Source organism: Rhipicephalus sanguineus, chromosome 10 (genome assembly GCF_013339695.2).
Source record: "Rhipicephalus sanguineus isolate Rsan-2018 chromosome 10, BIME_Rsan_1.4, whole genome shotgun sequence".
Taxonomy (NCBI): Eukaryota; Metazoa; Arthropoda; class Arachnida; order Ixodida; family Ixodidae; genus Rhipicephalus; species Rhipicephalus sanguineus.
In genome coordinates this window covers 37278521-37295200 of record NC_051185.1, presented here as the reverse complement: position 1 = coordinate 37295200, position 16680 = coordinate 37278521, and the positions used below count along the sequence as shown (strand labels likewise).

The 16680-nt window shown below is 48.0% G+C and overlaps 1 protein-coding gene across 2 annotated transcripts in view; it reads left to right on the top strand.

Annotated features, from left to right (window-relative positions):
• The first annotated feature begins 37 nt into the window (after positions 1-37).
• LOC119371668 (uncharacterized) overlaps positions 38-16680 on the top strand; it is a 44680-nt gene continuing 28037 nt past the window's right edge. For both annotated transcript variants that reach the window (XM_037642111.2, XM_049419911.1), the window contains exons 1-5: positions 38-644; positions 1683-1785; positions 4406-4599; positions 5003-6040; positions 8454-9177. In XM_037642111.2, the coding sequence (XP_037498039.1) occupies positions 269-644; positions 1683-1785; positions 4406-4599; positions 5003-6040; positions 8454-9177 (2435 nt within the window). In that variant the 5' untranslated portion in view covers positions 38-268. The remainder of the gene's footprint in view (positions 645-1682; positions 1786-4405; positions 4600-5002; positions 6041-8453; positions 9178-16680) is intronic.

The window sequence follows — 16680 nt, the reverse complement described above, 5'->3', positions numbered from 1 at the left end:
ACTTTGGTGGGTTGTGGCCAAGCCTAAACTTTACCAGACGCACACGTGCGTGCGTTGATCTTACGTTTTTGTTGACAATCGCGAGTGAAACGCGCGCGAACGGTTCCGCATCGTCATGGTGTGAGGTTACACGTGTTGTAGGTAGGACACGCCTTCATCCTAATAGGAGCGTCGCCCAACTTTGACGTGCCCCCGAACTTTCCCGAGGACGGACGCTACTGCCGGGAACGAAACCAGCTCGCAAGCTTGATGGTCCGTCGACGCTGCCATGGAACCCGGTCGCCGTGTTCCACATAACGGGTGTTCACGAATCCTCTGCAGCGACCAGTACGTCATGCCGGACCTTTCGACTTGCAGGGACGCGCATCTCGCGGCGCTCCTTTTCTTGAGCCGCGCAGCGAAGCCCTACGATGCCACGACGGTGTTAGCCGGCATCGAGAAACACCTCGACGACACCGCGCGCCTGAGAATGCTGGGACCGTACGACTGCGCCCACATCTGGTTGCTCAGGTTTGCGGACGCCGAAGCTCGCGACAAAGTCGTTAACGCGCCGGACCTCGAGTGCGGCGGTCATCCGGCTTTCTGCGTCGAGCCGCAGCCCGAACATTCGCTTCACCGAGGGCGCTGCGTCGCCGGAGGTCTGGGTGCGTCGGTCCTCTTCCCGGTGTAACGAATTACTCGTTGTAACTAAGTCTCCGTCCGGCGTTCTTTTGCTTTTCTCTTTTCGTACCTTGCTTCGCTAAAAACTAAAATGAATAGTAAGCTCGCCTACAAAGCATGTCTACAGCCTGTGGCAGCACCCACGTTCACCTCAATAAGTTCGACACACTTGTACTCACTTAAGAAAGGAAATAGATTTAGGGCTCGTTTCTTTGTACGCACAACCGAGCGAAACCAGCAGACAATGAAGCCAAGGAAGCATTGGGCTATAGCGGCGGTCAACCTCCCGTTCATTTTATTGGGTATTTCTGTGCTGTGCATGTAAAGCTGGAAGAACAATACAACATATTAATTACTACACTACAATTAAAGACTACAAATAATATCCCCTATACATTTCTTGGCTTCACTGTCTGCTGGTTTTATTAGATTGCACTCACTTAGACTCATTTAATCGCAAGTACTGCTGGACTTGCAATATGGTTGTAATGCACCAACTAATCCTGCAACATACTTTGAAGATGTAAGTTCTTACATGTATGGCCGAAAACCAGAGGATTTTATTTCCGTGTCCATGTGCTTGAAGTTGTTGATTAATTCACCTTTGCACTTCCAACCGCTAGCCTCTTGGTTAGCTCAGCTGGGAGAGCGACCACCCCCTGAGAGGCATTGGTCTTCTGTTCGAAACCCGGACAAGGGCAAACTTATCATCGAGGAGCTTTACTTTTGGAGAAATCCGTGTGAATTTCCTTGTAGCTTTGTGCCGCAAATGGATGGAGGGCGATTTTTTCTTGCGTAAGGAATGGGTTACTTCACAACTGCAGTTTTATTGGCAAGGCTGCTATAATTGACCCCATTTCTGTAGATAACGATTGTCTTGAACTCTTACTTACCTCATTCAGATTCTGTCATGTCTTGCAATGCACAGACCTTAAACTGGTTCAGCTTTTCGGTCGCTAATATGCAAATTTATGACTGAATTGTTTGTGCATACTGCTTACAGTTGAGTGTCACACTTGCAGGCTGGCTGTGCGGTGCAAGTCATCCGGACTACTGGCTCCGAATACTAGATGTGTCGTTTCCTCCGGAAGACACCAAGTGCCTCTTTTCAAGATCTTATAGCTGGTATGGAAATGGCTTCATGCGCTTATTGTGAACTCGAACATCCCTCTGTTCACTGCAATATCAGAACGGCCTCGGGTGCATTGTGTGTATTGCAGAATTTCTATCTTGCTAATGCTTTGAAGAGCGGTGCCCAGTAAATTGGCCATTAGCACCCCATTTTAGCAAGTGAGAGTACTTTAACCTTTGAAGTGTTACCAAGCATACTTGTCATATGGCGCAAAGCATCCTTCTGTCTTTTAGAAGAAAAAAAAAAGGTAGTAAATTTCCCAATGAAGTTTTCCAGAGATGCAGTGTACTGTGAGGGTCTGTCATTTGAATGACGAGCAGTGCTTGCATGACTAAAACTGAACGATAATTCCTCGAATCTTGGTGCATTTAGATGCACTGGGAACCATTCCTGTTATAAGACCAGGGAAGGTGTGCAAAGTGACAAGAAAGAAGCACAACTTGTAACTGCTTGGAGCTTCTGTCTTTCGAACTTTACACAGCCTACACTTTCATTTTGCAAAGCCTGTTCGTTCTTGACAATTTTTCCCAGAGAAGTCCGACAAGCCAGAAAGGTTTTCAAAAGTGCTTGCACTTAAGGCCGAACCATATAAAGCGTTTTTGCCGGCGTTTTCCCGGCGTTTCGTACGCCGGCGTCCCTCGACGTCGACGCTACCAGTGACGGTGGCCGAAACGTCCACCTCTGGACGGTCCAGACATCAAGGGCGGCAGCGTCGACGCCGGAAGCAGTTCGATGGACGCAGAACCAATCAGCGTGCGGCTGGCAGCGACTTCCGCTACGTAACGGCGTCGTCGCGGCTGCCAAAATGGCTGCCGCCCGCCTCGAATCTAATAAGTCGTCGCCGTGCGCTGTGTGGCCCTTAAGTTCTCAACTGATGCTTGTATTTGACTTAGTTTGTTCCCTAGAAGCTTCGACAGCAAAGCGCTCGTGATATCTTTGAACTCTTTCCGAGAGCCGTACTCAAGTTCATCGGTAGGCATAGCAGGAATGAGTGTATTGGCAGAATACGTGGCCTCAAAGACGTGCGGCAGCTTCAAGCTCAGAGGCCATATATTACGAGTTTGTGGTTTTTCTTAATGCCAATAGCTGGCGCTACAAGTCAAATAAAAAAAAATAGACATTTCGGCGGTACTGCGACTCGTTTTTTGCACCACAGAACTGCAAATGAGACATAAAAGCATATGTTGTTGGTCCATTGACGGAAACTGTACACTGCTTTACGAGGTGTCAGGTTCATCCCCTCTGGTCACGTTGTGCGACGCTGAGCTGACGCTGGCCTTAACGCTCCTCATATGGTTTGCCGCCCTCTCTGGCGGCGTTGATGCGACGACGCCGAGGGACGCAACGTAGGAAAACGCCGGCAAAAACGCTGAATATGGTTCGGCCTTTAACGTGTAAACATGTATAAAATTGCAGCAAGCCTGGAATTTTGCCAGTGACTTGCCCTTGCAGTTCATGAACGGCTAAGAAGATGAAAATAGGCAGCAGTTATGCAAAAGAGACTCGTGCAGTGATTTGGATATTCATAGTATTGGCGTGTCTTCCTTCTCTATATCGGACAAGAGGATCACGTGGAAAAATTCGTGCCCTGAAAGCGGGCTTACCTGATCGATCAGGTAAGCCTGCTTTCAGGGCACGAATTTTTCCACGTGATCCTCTTGTCTGATATAGAGAAGGAAGACTGCATCTTGAAATAAATTGAAAGTAGCACTTCATTCATCTCGTAACACCTCTTGTGGCAGTGTCTACTAATGCTAAAATAACTTAGTGCACACGATAGCTAAGGAAATCAGTTCCAGCCTTGAAGAAGACAAGTCCACTTGTCGAAATGTTGGCTCGAGCACCCACTCCCTGTTTACGGATTTTTTAGTGCGCATAGAATTTATTGATACCATGCAAGGGATGGTACAAGTCCGTGCTGTAAAGTTTAGAAGTTTGGTGTTGACTGCATTGGTAGTAAAATGGCTGATTTGGCTGGTTGGTGATTTATCCCTTTGCAACAGGGCATCCTCATTTGGAGACACGACCTAGTTTTGCCATTTCTGTGCTCTATTGGCAAGGAAGAGACCACAAACACTTAACTAATGGTAAATTAAGTGCTCTTGTTGCCCAAAGTTCAATTATATCACTTCTGGACGAAATATTTTGTCACACATGATCACCGTGGTGAAGACGGCACTGTGTTTAACAAGACGTGGTACAAGGGGCGTTTCAGCAGGAATTTTGAAAAAAAAAAAATTTTTTAAGCCTTTTTTTGGAATGCTCGCTGCCAGCAGATAACTGTCGCATGCAACTTGAGTGGGTCAGTGAATTAGGTTTATGAAGGAATGCAGCGTGACTGTCTGTTCAATAACTAGATAATCATTCACATTGTAATTACGATTAATTGCTGTAAGGTACACTGCAATTTATTCCAGCTCTTCCGCTCGCTTTAAATTTGGTCTCCAGAACCTTGGCATCGAGTTATATAAATTTCACGAACTTATTCACTGTTGGTCATAATGTGTGTCGCAAAGGGTTATACCGACAATAAACATCACGAGAAGACATGGGACAACAGCAGAGACACTGTACAAGTGTAGATTGCCAGATTGGGGCTTTACTTCACCGCAGGGACTGCGACGTCGTGGGGCCACGCTACGAGGAGTCGGACCTGGGCACGGAAGGAGATAATGTCGAGGAGGAAGAGGAGTTCGAGAAGCGGCAGCTGCTGGAGCAGGAAGCAGCTCTCATGGCCGAGATGGGCCTGCCGGCGTCCTTCACATCAGCGAGGCGTGACGGTGGCAGGTGCAGGGGCGATGCCTGCGGTGAGTTTGGCCTACCCTTTTTGCCATTTGCTTCTTGTGCAAAAGAAATGTGGGAAGCTCGGTGCTGGCATTTGTGCACGGAATACAAACATGGGATAGTATTCCTTTACATATTCTTGAGTGTGTGGCATCATTGGCATGTCTCATTCACCTGTGCTTTCCTGTTTTCTGCGCAAGCAATCATGAACAGATCTTGTCCTGTGACCGCGCACACTTGCTCTCACAACGCTAGCATGATGAAGAGAGTTAGTTGCTAATGATAACATTTGTGTTGCGTCGCTTCACCATGTGGATACTGTGTGCATTACCAATGCTTGCATAAATAGCAATGACATTTTGAGCCAGGCAACCATCAAGCTTTGAGGTTTCAGTTTTCTTCCTCTTTTATTTTTCATATTTTCAGCTGAGAACGAAGAGCTGCTGTGTTACGACGTGCCCGAAGAGCAGAGCTCGGCGGCAACCGTGGACGACTGGCAAAACTTTTGGGAGAAGAACGGAGACAACCTCGTGTGGCAGTCCTGGGTGCAACGCTACGGCGAGTACATCTCTCCAGAGTACTTGGAGGGCCACTCCATTGCTGCAGCAACTGGTCAGCTGGCTTCTGCTACAGGAGATGATGCTGCAGCGCTACTAGACTGTACAAATGAGAGAGGACAAGCAGAGGTCAAAGTTGCTTCTTCCATGCCCTCTGCAGACCAGTCACCTGGAGGTGATGCTCAAGTGGAGAACAAGAAACTTGTTGAAGACTCCACACCCTCAACGTTTTCTTCCAGCCAGGGTGGCCAGTGTAGTGACAGCGGCACCTGCAGTACTACCGATGCAGGTGGAAAAGGCGACTGCAAACCACCTTTCGAGCATAACCAAGTTGACGAAGCGTTGCACCAAGAGCTTCCGGAAGACTGCGATGGAAGTGCCGCCGTTGCTCCTCAGAAGTCCGACGACGAGCTGTGGAATGAAGTTTGGGAGCAGCATTACGTCGAAGTGTACAACCATTACTACAGCCTGTTTGGTCACAACGGCGAGGGAGACGGCAGTGCGCAGCACTCAGAGTCGGTGAATGCAGACTTCGTTCCTGTGGACGTAGAGCAGAAGAACTCTGCCACATCGGAACAGTTGGACAACATCCAACACCATTCCGAGGTGATAAATGGCACTTCGGTATCTTCTGGCTGTGACAACAGCGAGAACAGTGCTGCAAGTACCTGTAATGGAACTGACTGTGGAACTGTAGATTGTGAAAAATATGAGCAGGGTAGGGACTGTAGCGTTGCAGAGCAAGGGAGTGCTGCCGACTCGACGGCAAAAAGCGACTTCGAAGTCAACGGAGGGGACGTCATCTTGCTCGAGGACGAGTGTGACGTGAAGCTGATGAAGCAGATGGGCCTGCCCGTGCAGTTTGCATCGGCTGGCAAGCAGAAAAAGTCAAAGAAAAGCAAGAAATGTGAGTGTTCCTCGTGATGTCATTTGCGTAATTCATGGGCATGTTTATTCTGCTAAATGATAGAAAGTGATATAACTAATGACCTGCTGCGTTTTATTTTATTCAAGGTTTCAAGTAGTTTGACTACACACTGTTCCAGGTCTTAAAGGCCAACTCCGGCGATTTTTCGAGGTCGATGGATCTCAATGAAATTCGCTGGGTACGTTCTTTTGCACGTTTCCGTTATTTATGCCAAATTACAGGCTTGAGACATGCGCAGATTGTTTGCAAATGAATTTTAAAGATTGTCTGCAGACGCCCTCCTGGCTTCCCACAATTATTGGCAACATTGCGTCTGTGACATCAGTGTTGGGAAGGCGGCGGAAGTGACGCAGCCGAGGGCACCGCTAACTTCGGCGCTTCGGCCGCTACAGCGAGCGTCTGCTGTGCACAAGGCGACAGACAGCGTTGGTTTGGCCGGCGCTTCGCTGGTCGTCCCGGCTATCACAGTTTTCATACTCCGCGCCGGCGTGACCGGGATGCCTGGCACGACTTCCGGTTCGTTCGTAACAACATCTACGTCATACGTAGACAGTAAACTCGGTTGGGTTTCGGTTTCGGTGTTGCGCTTTTTTGCTTATTTAAAATTATTCTCCAATTTACCGAGTATTCCTGCTATCGGGCCCGTAACAGGAGCGTCTCAGGAACATAAAAGCACCATTACTTTGACATGGCCAAAAAATCGCCGGAGTTGGCCTTTAACGGCACTGTTTCAAGAATACTGGTTAATTCGTCATCGGGACAAAGATGCTTCCTTGAAAAAGTGCACTGAAACTATCTATACTCGGATACAACTTAAGAAGACAGGAGAGGCCACGCCAAGATCACCGAAGTGCTGCAGCCGATCACCTACGCGACTAAAGAAATAGTCCCGCTCGTGCATGAGCCCCTAGCTCGTACGTGCCTATTGGTGTAGGCTTGTGTTCATCCGCCTTTGAGGAGGAAATGTCGCTGCCGTCTAAAGTCGTATCCAACTATAGTGTAATAGCAATTACACTGTTATACTAGAGGCACATTTGTACCATTGTACTTTAATGTTATTGATATTGCATGTATAATGAGTTAGGTGTCCAGAAACGCAAGAGATGTACAGTGTGTTTGGCTGCTAAAACGAGGTCTAGTAGAGGCACTGCCTTGTTGTACTCAATACACTCTGCAGTGGATGCAGCCTTCTGCTGCTTGCCACCAATATTCTGTGCACAAAAGCTAGCACTCCTGCTCTATAGGTGTGTGCACAAAGAAGACTGAGTAGAACATACGGTAAACTTCACAAAGTACAAATGTGGAAAGCTTTCCTTAGGTCCTGTCTTGGAACCGTCGACGATATGACGCATGCAGCGTCTTCGGAAGTGCTCCCCACAATGCATGTGTTTTGAGACTCCTGTCTTTTTGCTGTGCAGCTACAGTACAGTCATGACAAATATGAAAGGGAACACTGAATTGGCGTTCAGTCAACAACTACTCGGGATGTACAGATTCAAATGTGACGTAATCACTTGCAAGGAGTGCCTTTCCACTTGAAAATTTCATGTTATGGACTTCTTTGTGCATGCTCTCTGTGTACTCTCAAAGGTAACATGAGGGTTCTCTCATATTGCTCATGGCTGTACTTTCATGTGCTTTGTTGCGCTGACATGCCCATCCTGAATATTTTTAAAAGACCATGAGGAGCTTCGATGCTATGCTACACCTTGCTATTGTGTTGAGTGGCTTGCTTGAAAGGTGAAACAACGAAACTGCTTTTTTTTTAGACTCAGCTGTGCACTGGAATGTGTGCAGTACCTTTCATTGAATTAAGTATTTAAAAAGAAGCTTTTGAAAGTAACTTGTAGCATAGACAGAAGTATCAAGAGTACAATGTTTGCTTGCTCCATTCCATCTGATACCTTTGGTTTGTGTTAGCTGCTGAGGTTTTCTGCTTACAGTGATGCACTTATGGTGACCTTTTTGAAGTTGTGTGACAGCTGTGCCTAAGATTGATAAAGAAGTAATGAGGTGGGCGAGGTGATTCAACAACCATTCCTTTGTAGAAGATGCACTTGAACTTGTTGCTTACAAGTCATGCATGGTCATGAACAATGACCCAGTGGCTTGTTTTTGTGGGTCGTCATGCCTATTATAGAAGAAAAAAAAGGGCCTCGAAAGCTGCTGGTACAAAATAACGCATCTATCGCGCAATCTACGTGATCTGTTTATACATTCTGTTGTGTGAGATTGCAGGTTTCTTGTCATGTGAAAGTGTACTTATAATAATTCTCTTGTGTGGTCACAGCAGCATTCTCAGTGTATCAGAAATGCTTTCTTACCATTTTCAAAAAGTCTTTCAGTGCTCCTTAAACTGGTTTCTCGAATTAAGAAGGCACCTCAATTCCAGGTCCTTCGAAGCGTTCCTCGAACGTTAAAGACAAAGACCTCCCAAGCTGGGACGAATACTGGATTCACAATGGAAGCCGCCTTCTGTGGGACTCGTGGACCGATAAGTACCCCGAATTTCTAGAACCTTTGTTCCTGGCATCGGTGAAACTCGACAGGACATTGCCGAATGCGGACGAGTGCCTCCGAAGATGCACCCCCGCCAGTGAGAATGACCTCCCCGTTTCGCTGCATCGCGGTGGTTCTAAACTGCCGAAAGATGCAAGCCTTTGGCAGGAGCTATGGAGCGCCCATTGTGATCGTGTGTGCGGACTTGAATTTGAGAAGTACCAGCAGGTTGTCTGCGAAGAACCTTCTGAAACCAAAGTGGAGAGCAAAAGGCACGGCGAAGGTGATACGGTAGTTGAAGTTGCCAAGATCGACGCCAGAAATGAAAGACGAGTTGATGAGGCGACTGTAGCGAGTGCGCGGAACTCTGTGCTTGTGCAACACAATGGACAAAAGTCTGACGGTGTGAGGCAGTGTCCATCTGGTTCTGAAAACGGTGATCCCGGCAGTTCGTCAGGCTCGCCCAACACTAAAGGCTCAAGTGGCAAGGATGCGTCTGGTTCTAACAGTGCTCGTTCTGCGGAAAGTGGTACTGACAGTAAAAACGCTCAGAATGGCAACAGTGATGACGACGGAGACGACCCACCTGATGAGAGACCTGTGAAGCTCAAACGGAGGTGAGTGTTAAGTATTTCACATAATAGTACGTAAGAGTGGAAGTTTGGTGAACGTCGTAAACGAGTACATTTCTGCTTTTATGGGAGGCCTGCGGTTACACTGATTGTATGGCTTGTGGCGGGCTCGCGAGAGCAGTCCTCGCAGTTCCAGGCCCTTCAGACAGTGGACACACCCTTAGAAACTTCATGTCTGGAAATTTTTAGTGTGAACTCGAGCTGATCAAAGTACCAGAAAGCACCACGAAGGCTTTTCAGAAATTACCGCGGAGCCGCCGCGGTGGTACAGTGGTTGCAATGCGTGGCTGTTGATGCATAATGTCGCAAATTTGTTCCTGGCCACAGTGGTTGCATTTCGATGGAGATGAAAACACTTGAGGCCTGTGTACTTAGGTTTAGGTGCATGTTAAGGAACCGAATGTTAGCCTCCCTACCTAGGTGGTCGAAACTTCCAGAGCCCTCCACTACAGCACGCCTCCTAATCATGTCATGGTTTTGGCACGTAAAACCCCACCAAATATACCATTATAAAAATGGCTGAGGAATTGTCACGCCTCGTGGCAAGCTCTATGGTGTAGAGAGAGATAAGGAGAAACTAAAGAAAGGAAAGGCAGGGACGAGTGTTGAATGGACAAAAATAGTTTGTCCTGCTAGTCTGTGGTTCAGGCTGTTGGTTTGGAAAGTATACTTGTTCGCGCATGCACAGCAACTATATTGCGAAATGTGTATTCCTGCAGGGATTTGTCTTGCCCAAACAGTTATACTAAGTATTCATTGTTTCTTTTTTTCACCACTTGTGTTTTTAAGATGACAGATATTATTATTTTGAGTCTCGCGTAGATTTCACGAAAGTGAATTCATCTGGCCACGAAATGTTGTTAGTCATGGAAGTATGTACTTCCGTACAGAATCGTACAATGGACCCTTTCTGGGTCCGAACAGTGCCTTCAGTGGAGATCACCGAAATCGAAACTGGGAAACCGTTGCCTTCAAAGTTGTCCGCAGTGCGCTGGTAGTTTGGCACTTCATTTTTTGGTTCACGAGGGTGGTTCACGAGTTAGTTGGTATCGACGTTCATGGACACCTTTATAGTATCCATAAACGTTGGTTGGTATTGCATCTTAGGTTACAGTGCACACAGACGGGACAGAGTGAAGAAGCTCAAAAGGTGGAGGCTTCAAACGATGCGAAATCCTTGGAACAGGGTCGTTCAGCGACAGCCCCTGTTCAACAGTCTTAAGATCGAGTAAAATGGGTACGTTTTTGTCCCGCAACAATAATTGTCATCTGGTTTCCCTGCGTTTCCTTTCTTGAGAACTCGGCGCTCGCCACTATCTTGCCAAGAGTGCTATGTCACACAGATAACGCGCATGCCGTTCGTGACCTGGAAGCACCGGGTGCATGGTTGTAATGCAGGGAAAGGCACGCGAGACAGGTGACGATTGTGGTTGTGGGACAGTAACACACCCCTTTTTTTTTTTTACTCGCTGTTTTCTAAGAGTGCACTATCTTGCGCGCCGTGTGTCAGAGGTGACCATGTGCAGCGGCTGTCATCAGGGTCGATGGCCGGGGCGATGAGCATCATCAAGGTCGAACCGAGATGGGACCGGTAGCTTCACGTGCGCCGTCTCCCCCTTCCCTACCGCGCCCCTTTTGCTGGAGGAATCACGCCACGTGTTTGGATGTGTTCTCGGCGGTACATGCACCGCGCATGTCGACAGAGCACTATTTGTCAACATTTTAGGGATGCGCCAAGGGTGATTTTTGAGCCTGAATGGAATACCTTTCTAATATGGACACAGCCGTGCGCGCACAGTTCCCCTTGGGGGTGTGGGGCAGAGTGTCATCTCAGCCCTCTCCCCCCCCCCTCCTGTTTGAGTCGAAAGAATAACACGCTTCGCAATGGATTAAAAAATATATAAATATGAAAATGAAGCGATGACGTGCTTTTCACAATGGCCTGCCTGGCTTTCGTGAAGTAAAGATGCGAAGTAAACAGTTGTTAGAATGTAACATCAGCGGCCCTCCGCCGCCATTATCGTCCAAAGCCTGGAAAAAAGGTATGGTATTGGGCAGACTTCTTGCCCCCCCCCCTCCCTTTAGTTGGATAGGAGGGCGGCCCCGCCCCGCTCGTGCGCACGCTTGTGATTATCCATGGAATAACCTCTTTACAATAGGCACGGTGCGATAAAGCGCCAGAACACACAGTCTAGCTGCAAAATCGGGCTCGGGAGCGAACTTTATTTGGGGGGGGGGGGGGTAGCCTAATCGATTCTGCAGGCATTTTCAATAAGGTTGTTCTCTCTCTCTCTTGGGGGGGGGGGATATTTACGACACCCCAGCGGAGATTATGGTCGCATCCAGGGAGCATTTGTTGAAAAGTTGCACAGAAGGGAGACACTTGAACGCGTCGATGTGTTCCGTGAGCATCTCATTTTCCTCGGCGGCTGATGCCGGCGATACTGAGGCTGTGAATGGGAGCTTTGTTGCGCCCTTTGGTCAGGGAAGAAAAGAGCGGAAAGGAGCCGCTAACTTCTCGTGAAAAGTACCCACGCCACCTACACCACTGATGCATCCGGGGGCAGGGGGGGGGGGCAGCCCCACCCCCGAAAAAAAAATGTTCTTCAATTTTTGCATGTGTATATTTAACACGCACACGTACAAACGCACGCACGAACATGAAGTATGGTTGAACCCCATCCTCCCCCCCCTCTCGCATACAGTGTGCACAACTCAACAATGCAGCCTTTCTACGAAGGTCCCCAGGTGCAGCCGTTGTCGACAGTAGAGCTGTGCACGGGCCGTATTTCCGAGCCCGAGCCTGGCCCGGGCCCGCTGACTTTGTCGAAGGCCCGCCCGAGCCCGACGGCAAAGGGCTGCGAGGCCGCCCGGCTCGGTCCGACGTAAGAAAACACAATCCCGGGCCCGGCCTGGCCCGGCTTTTTGAAGGTTCGTTGCGAAAACAAAACATCGTTTTCCGGTAATTTGGCATTTTATTGAGCATATCAAATATGATGAAACGACGCACGACGAACAGTCTCTATTACACAGATTACAAAATACAAGTAGACGGCCTCATGCCAGCAACAATGGAGTTCGCTCGCCAAAGCCGTCATGTGTACGGGGTATGCCCATGCAAGCGTCAGCTTGCACGAAGGCGATCTACGTTGGGTCACTCGTCGCTGTCGCGTGCATTTTCACCCGTATGGGATTTGGCCTTAAAGGCCAACTCCGGCGATTTTTCGAGGTCCATGGATCTCAATAAAATTCGCTGGGTATGTTCCTTTTCACGTTCCCGTTATATATGCCAAATTACAAGCTGGAGACATATGCAGATTCATTGCAAATGGATTTTATTGATTGCCCCGACTCTCCCCATCTCGCTTCCTAAAATTATTGGCAACATTGGGTGCATGACGTCATTTTTGTTAAGCGGAAGTAACGGAACCGAGGGGCCTCTAGAGCGTCTGCTATCCACAAGGCAACAATCGCGAGTGTTTGGCGAGCGCTTCGTTGGCTGGACGTGTGAATTTCAGTTCCTTGTGGTAATGCGTGCGATGGGTGGCAAGTGGTGTCGCGTTGTGGGCTGCACCCGATTCCCCGTTGTCAGTCACGAAACACTCGCACCTAACGATTACCCTGCGTCTCTATATTAGAGTGTTTTAGCTAGCAATGCTGGTTTACTGCACGGAAAGTACGGTAATACCGCACCGGCTAAAGAATGCACATGCGTGAACACCACGGAAACACTTTCCGTAGCATATATAGGGTGCACCGGACCGGGCCTATAACCTAACCTAATGGTGCGAAAGGTGGCTCATACTTGGCTTATATTAAATTCCTTCTGCCGTACCAACGCGATGTTGAACGCCGCTATTGCCATACTTATGCACTCTTCCCATAGCAATATTAAGAAGCTTTAGTTAGTCCGCGAACTTCTCAGCGATATTATTTTACGCGATCACGGCCCCACAAACGTGAGCTGCCTGGACAGGTGGTGCCATCTGGCGGTGGAATGTGCAACCAGGCAAGCAAAGAGCTAAACAGGTGTGTTCCACTTCATCGAAGAGGAATGGCCATTACAGTTGGCCTCCAAATGCGTCGGAATCGCAGCTGTCATTTTCCGACAGCTCAGCTTGTGCACGTGAGTGACACGGTCAGTCACACACAAGATTTCTGACGGAGTCACCTTTCAACTGAGCGTCTGCTCTTCACCGCTTTCGCAGCTTTCATACTACGCGCTGGTGGGACCGGCATGCCTTGCATGATTTCTGGTTTTGTAACCACTTATACGTCACGTGAAGACAGTATGCTCGGTTGGGTTTCGGTGTTGCGCTTTTTTGCTTATTTAAATTTATTCTCCAACTTGCCGAATGTTTCTGCTATCGGACCCGTGACATGAGCGTCTCAGAAATATAAAAGCACCATTACTTTGACATGGCCAAAAAATCGCCGGAGTTGGCCTTTAAATCTAACGCGAACAGTCGCGTGGCGCCGTCACCAGCTCAGGTGGTGTTACTTCTCTGTTTGTTGGAGTGAAATAGAGGCAGCGCTTTACATGCTCCCCTTTTGTTTAAAGTAGCGAATGGAAAGGAAAAGCGGTAAAGGGCGGTCGCGGAAAAGGCGATGTGTGCGTGCTGGAAAACAATTCCCGCTCATTCTCTATATTTCGGGCTTGAGTCGGGCTTTGTGCCGGGTCCGAGCCCGGCCCGATAAAACTCCAAGTAGCCCGAGCCCGGCCCGGGCCCGAGGTGAAAACACGTCGGCCCGCTCGAGCCCGGCCCGCGGGCCGGGTTGGGCTCGGGCTTTCGGGCTACCCGGAGCCCGTGCACCCCTCTAGTCGACAGTGTGGTGCATTGGTGTCCCTAACCAACACCTCCTAGACAGGACCTGTCTAGGAGGTGTTGCCCCAACACAGCATGGCTTTTTTTTTTTTTCGAAATATATTCCCTCCTGCTGATTTAACGAGCAGCGCCGTTTTTTTCGGCGTTCATGAACCACATAAATACAGTTTTCATTAACATCACCGTGGTCGCCATGTTGGGGTACTAGCTGGTTGAGACGCTGCGTGAACTCTTGCTCGAACGCGCGGAGAAAGAAACGGTGACATGGATGGATGGATGGATGCTATCAGCGCCCCCTTTATAATGGGGCGGTGACATGTGTGCCACCAGGCTCGAAGAAAAAAAAAAACTTTCTTGTTTCAATGGATGGATAGATGCTATGAGCGTCCCCTTTATAACGGGGCGGTGACAAGTGTGCCACCAGGCTCGAAAAAAAAAAAACCTTTACTCTTTTTTTTAGCGTTGGCCTAGTGTCTTTACTTCAATTAAAACTATTTTACTCCAGAAGAAAAAAAAAAAACCATTAAGTTTTCAGCTCCATTATGTGCCCTTTACGGCAGAATGTCCTTATTTTTTTTTCCCCATTATTTATTTTTGTCCCTTCTCTCTAGTTTTCTGCCACCAATACTCTAACCGTCTCTTACTTATTTCAATCGCGGGTGTGTTCAGCTTTCCATTGTCTCTAAAACCCAAGGCGTCATGTAGGCTCGTGCCCAATCGTACACCTGGGTGGATGTCTCCACATTCAATCAGAACATGCTCCGCCGTTTCCTGATCTTCCCCGCAGCACGTGCATTGTTCTTCTTCTTTACTGATTCTCGCTTTTTAACTACCCGTTCTAAGGCAACCCGATCTCGCTTCAAACAGTAAAGCGCTTCCCATTGAATTGTCGTAAAATGCCTCCCTCCTTATTTCATTTTTGCCCTTTCGGTAGTTACTCAAAGCCGGTTTTTTCTCCATAGCTGCCATCCAGTAAATCCTCTCCGCCTCTCTGCTCTTTGTTGACATACTGCTTACACTACCAGCTGTATATTTACTAGTGAGCCTCCTAGTTCTTTTTCTCCACTGTGTGTCCACGCTCTTCCTATACAAGTAACGGAACACCTTCTCTGCCCATCTACTCTCCTTCATATTCCTTAGCCTTTCTTCGAACCTTATTTTGCTCTGAGCCTCCCTCGCCTCAAAACCTGCCCATCCCATATCGCCCTTTACAGCCTCATTTGTCGTCTTCCCGTGAGCACCCAACGCGAGGCGTCCCACAGTCCTTTGATTTATATCCATTCCCGATTGCACCTCTGCCCTCATGCACACCACTGAGTTCCCAAAAGTAAGCCCCGGAACCATTACACCTTTCCACAGACCTCGAAGCACCTCGTACCTATTGTATCCCCACAATGCTCTGTGCTTCATTACTGCAGCATTCCTCTTTCCTTTTGCTGCTGAGGCTTTTTCCTGTACCTCCATGTACCTGTCACCCTCATTTATCCATACTTCGAGGTACTTGTATTCGCTCACCCTCGGTATTTCTTGGCCCTGTATTGACACCGCCTGATCACAAGGGTCATTGAATACCATCAATCCACATTTTGTTACACTAAATCCTAGTCCTAGAGCTTCCCCTTCCCTTCTGCATATATCCGCCAGCTGCTGTATATCCTCTCGACTGTCAGCAAATAAGACAATATCGTCAGCATAAAATAATCCTGGAAGCTTCTGCTCAATCATCACGCCGCCCTGTTTGTGTGACAGATTAAAACCAAAGTTGCTACCCTCTAGCGCTTTTTCCATATTCACCATGTACAGCATGAATAACAGCGGGGACAAAGGACATCCCTGTCTCAGCCCCTTGCTAATCTCAATGTTCTATTTGCTACTCATTCCTTCCCATTCTATGCAAACTGTATTTTCTCGGTATATCTCCCTCAAAAGCTGTATACAGTCGTCCCCTATGCCCATTCCTTTCAATATATCCCACAAAATTTCCTGATTAACGTTGTCGTACGCCCCAGTGATGTCTAGAAAAGCCATGTACAAGGGCCTATTTTCTATTTTAGATATTTCTATACACTGAGTGAGAACAAACAGGTTATCGTCTAACCGCCTGTCGACTCGAAATCCATTCTGGAGTTGTCCCAAAATATCGTTGTGTTCTGCCCACTTTTCTATTTTCATTTTTACTGCTTGCATCGCCAACCTGTATAGTACCGATGTAATGGTTAGTGGTCTATACGAGCGAATGTTATCCTTTTCTCCCTTGCCTCTATAGATTAAGTTCATTCTACCTTTTCGCCAACTATCCGGTATTTGCCTGTCCTTTAAGCATTTTTCTACCGCTTTCAGCAGTGCTTCTTTAGCGCTATTTCCTAGTTCGTTAATGAGGCTAACGGGAATCCCATCTAAACCCGCGGCAGTACGCTTTGGTATTTTTCCTTGAGCCTTTTTCCAGTTGAAATTCTCCAGCACTAGCTCTTCCTCGGTTGCTCTCTCCGCCACACATTTACTCACCGGGGAAATCCCCTGGGCGCTCTTTTTAAATGAATCGGCTGTTACCTTTAGAATGTAACCTAGCGCTTCGTACCCTTCCAATCGATTTCCTCCTTCATCGAGAATATGTTGTTGCGTTGTGACAGACTTCCTACCTAGCGCCTTTATGTGGCTCCAA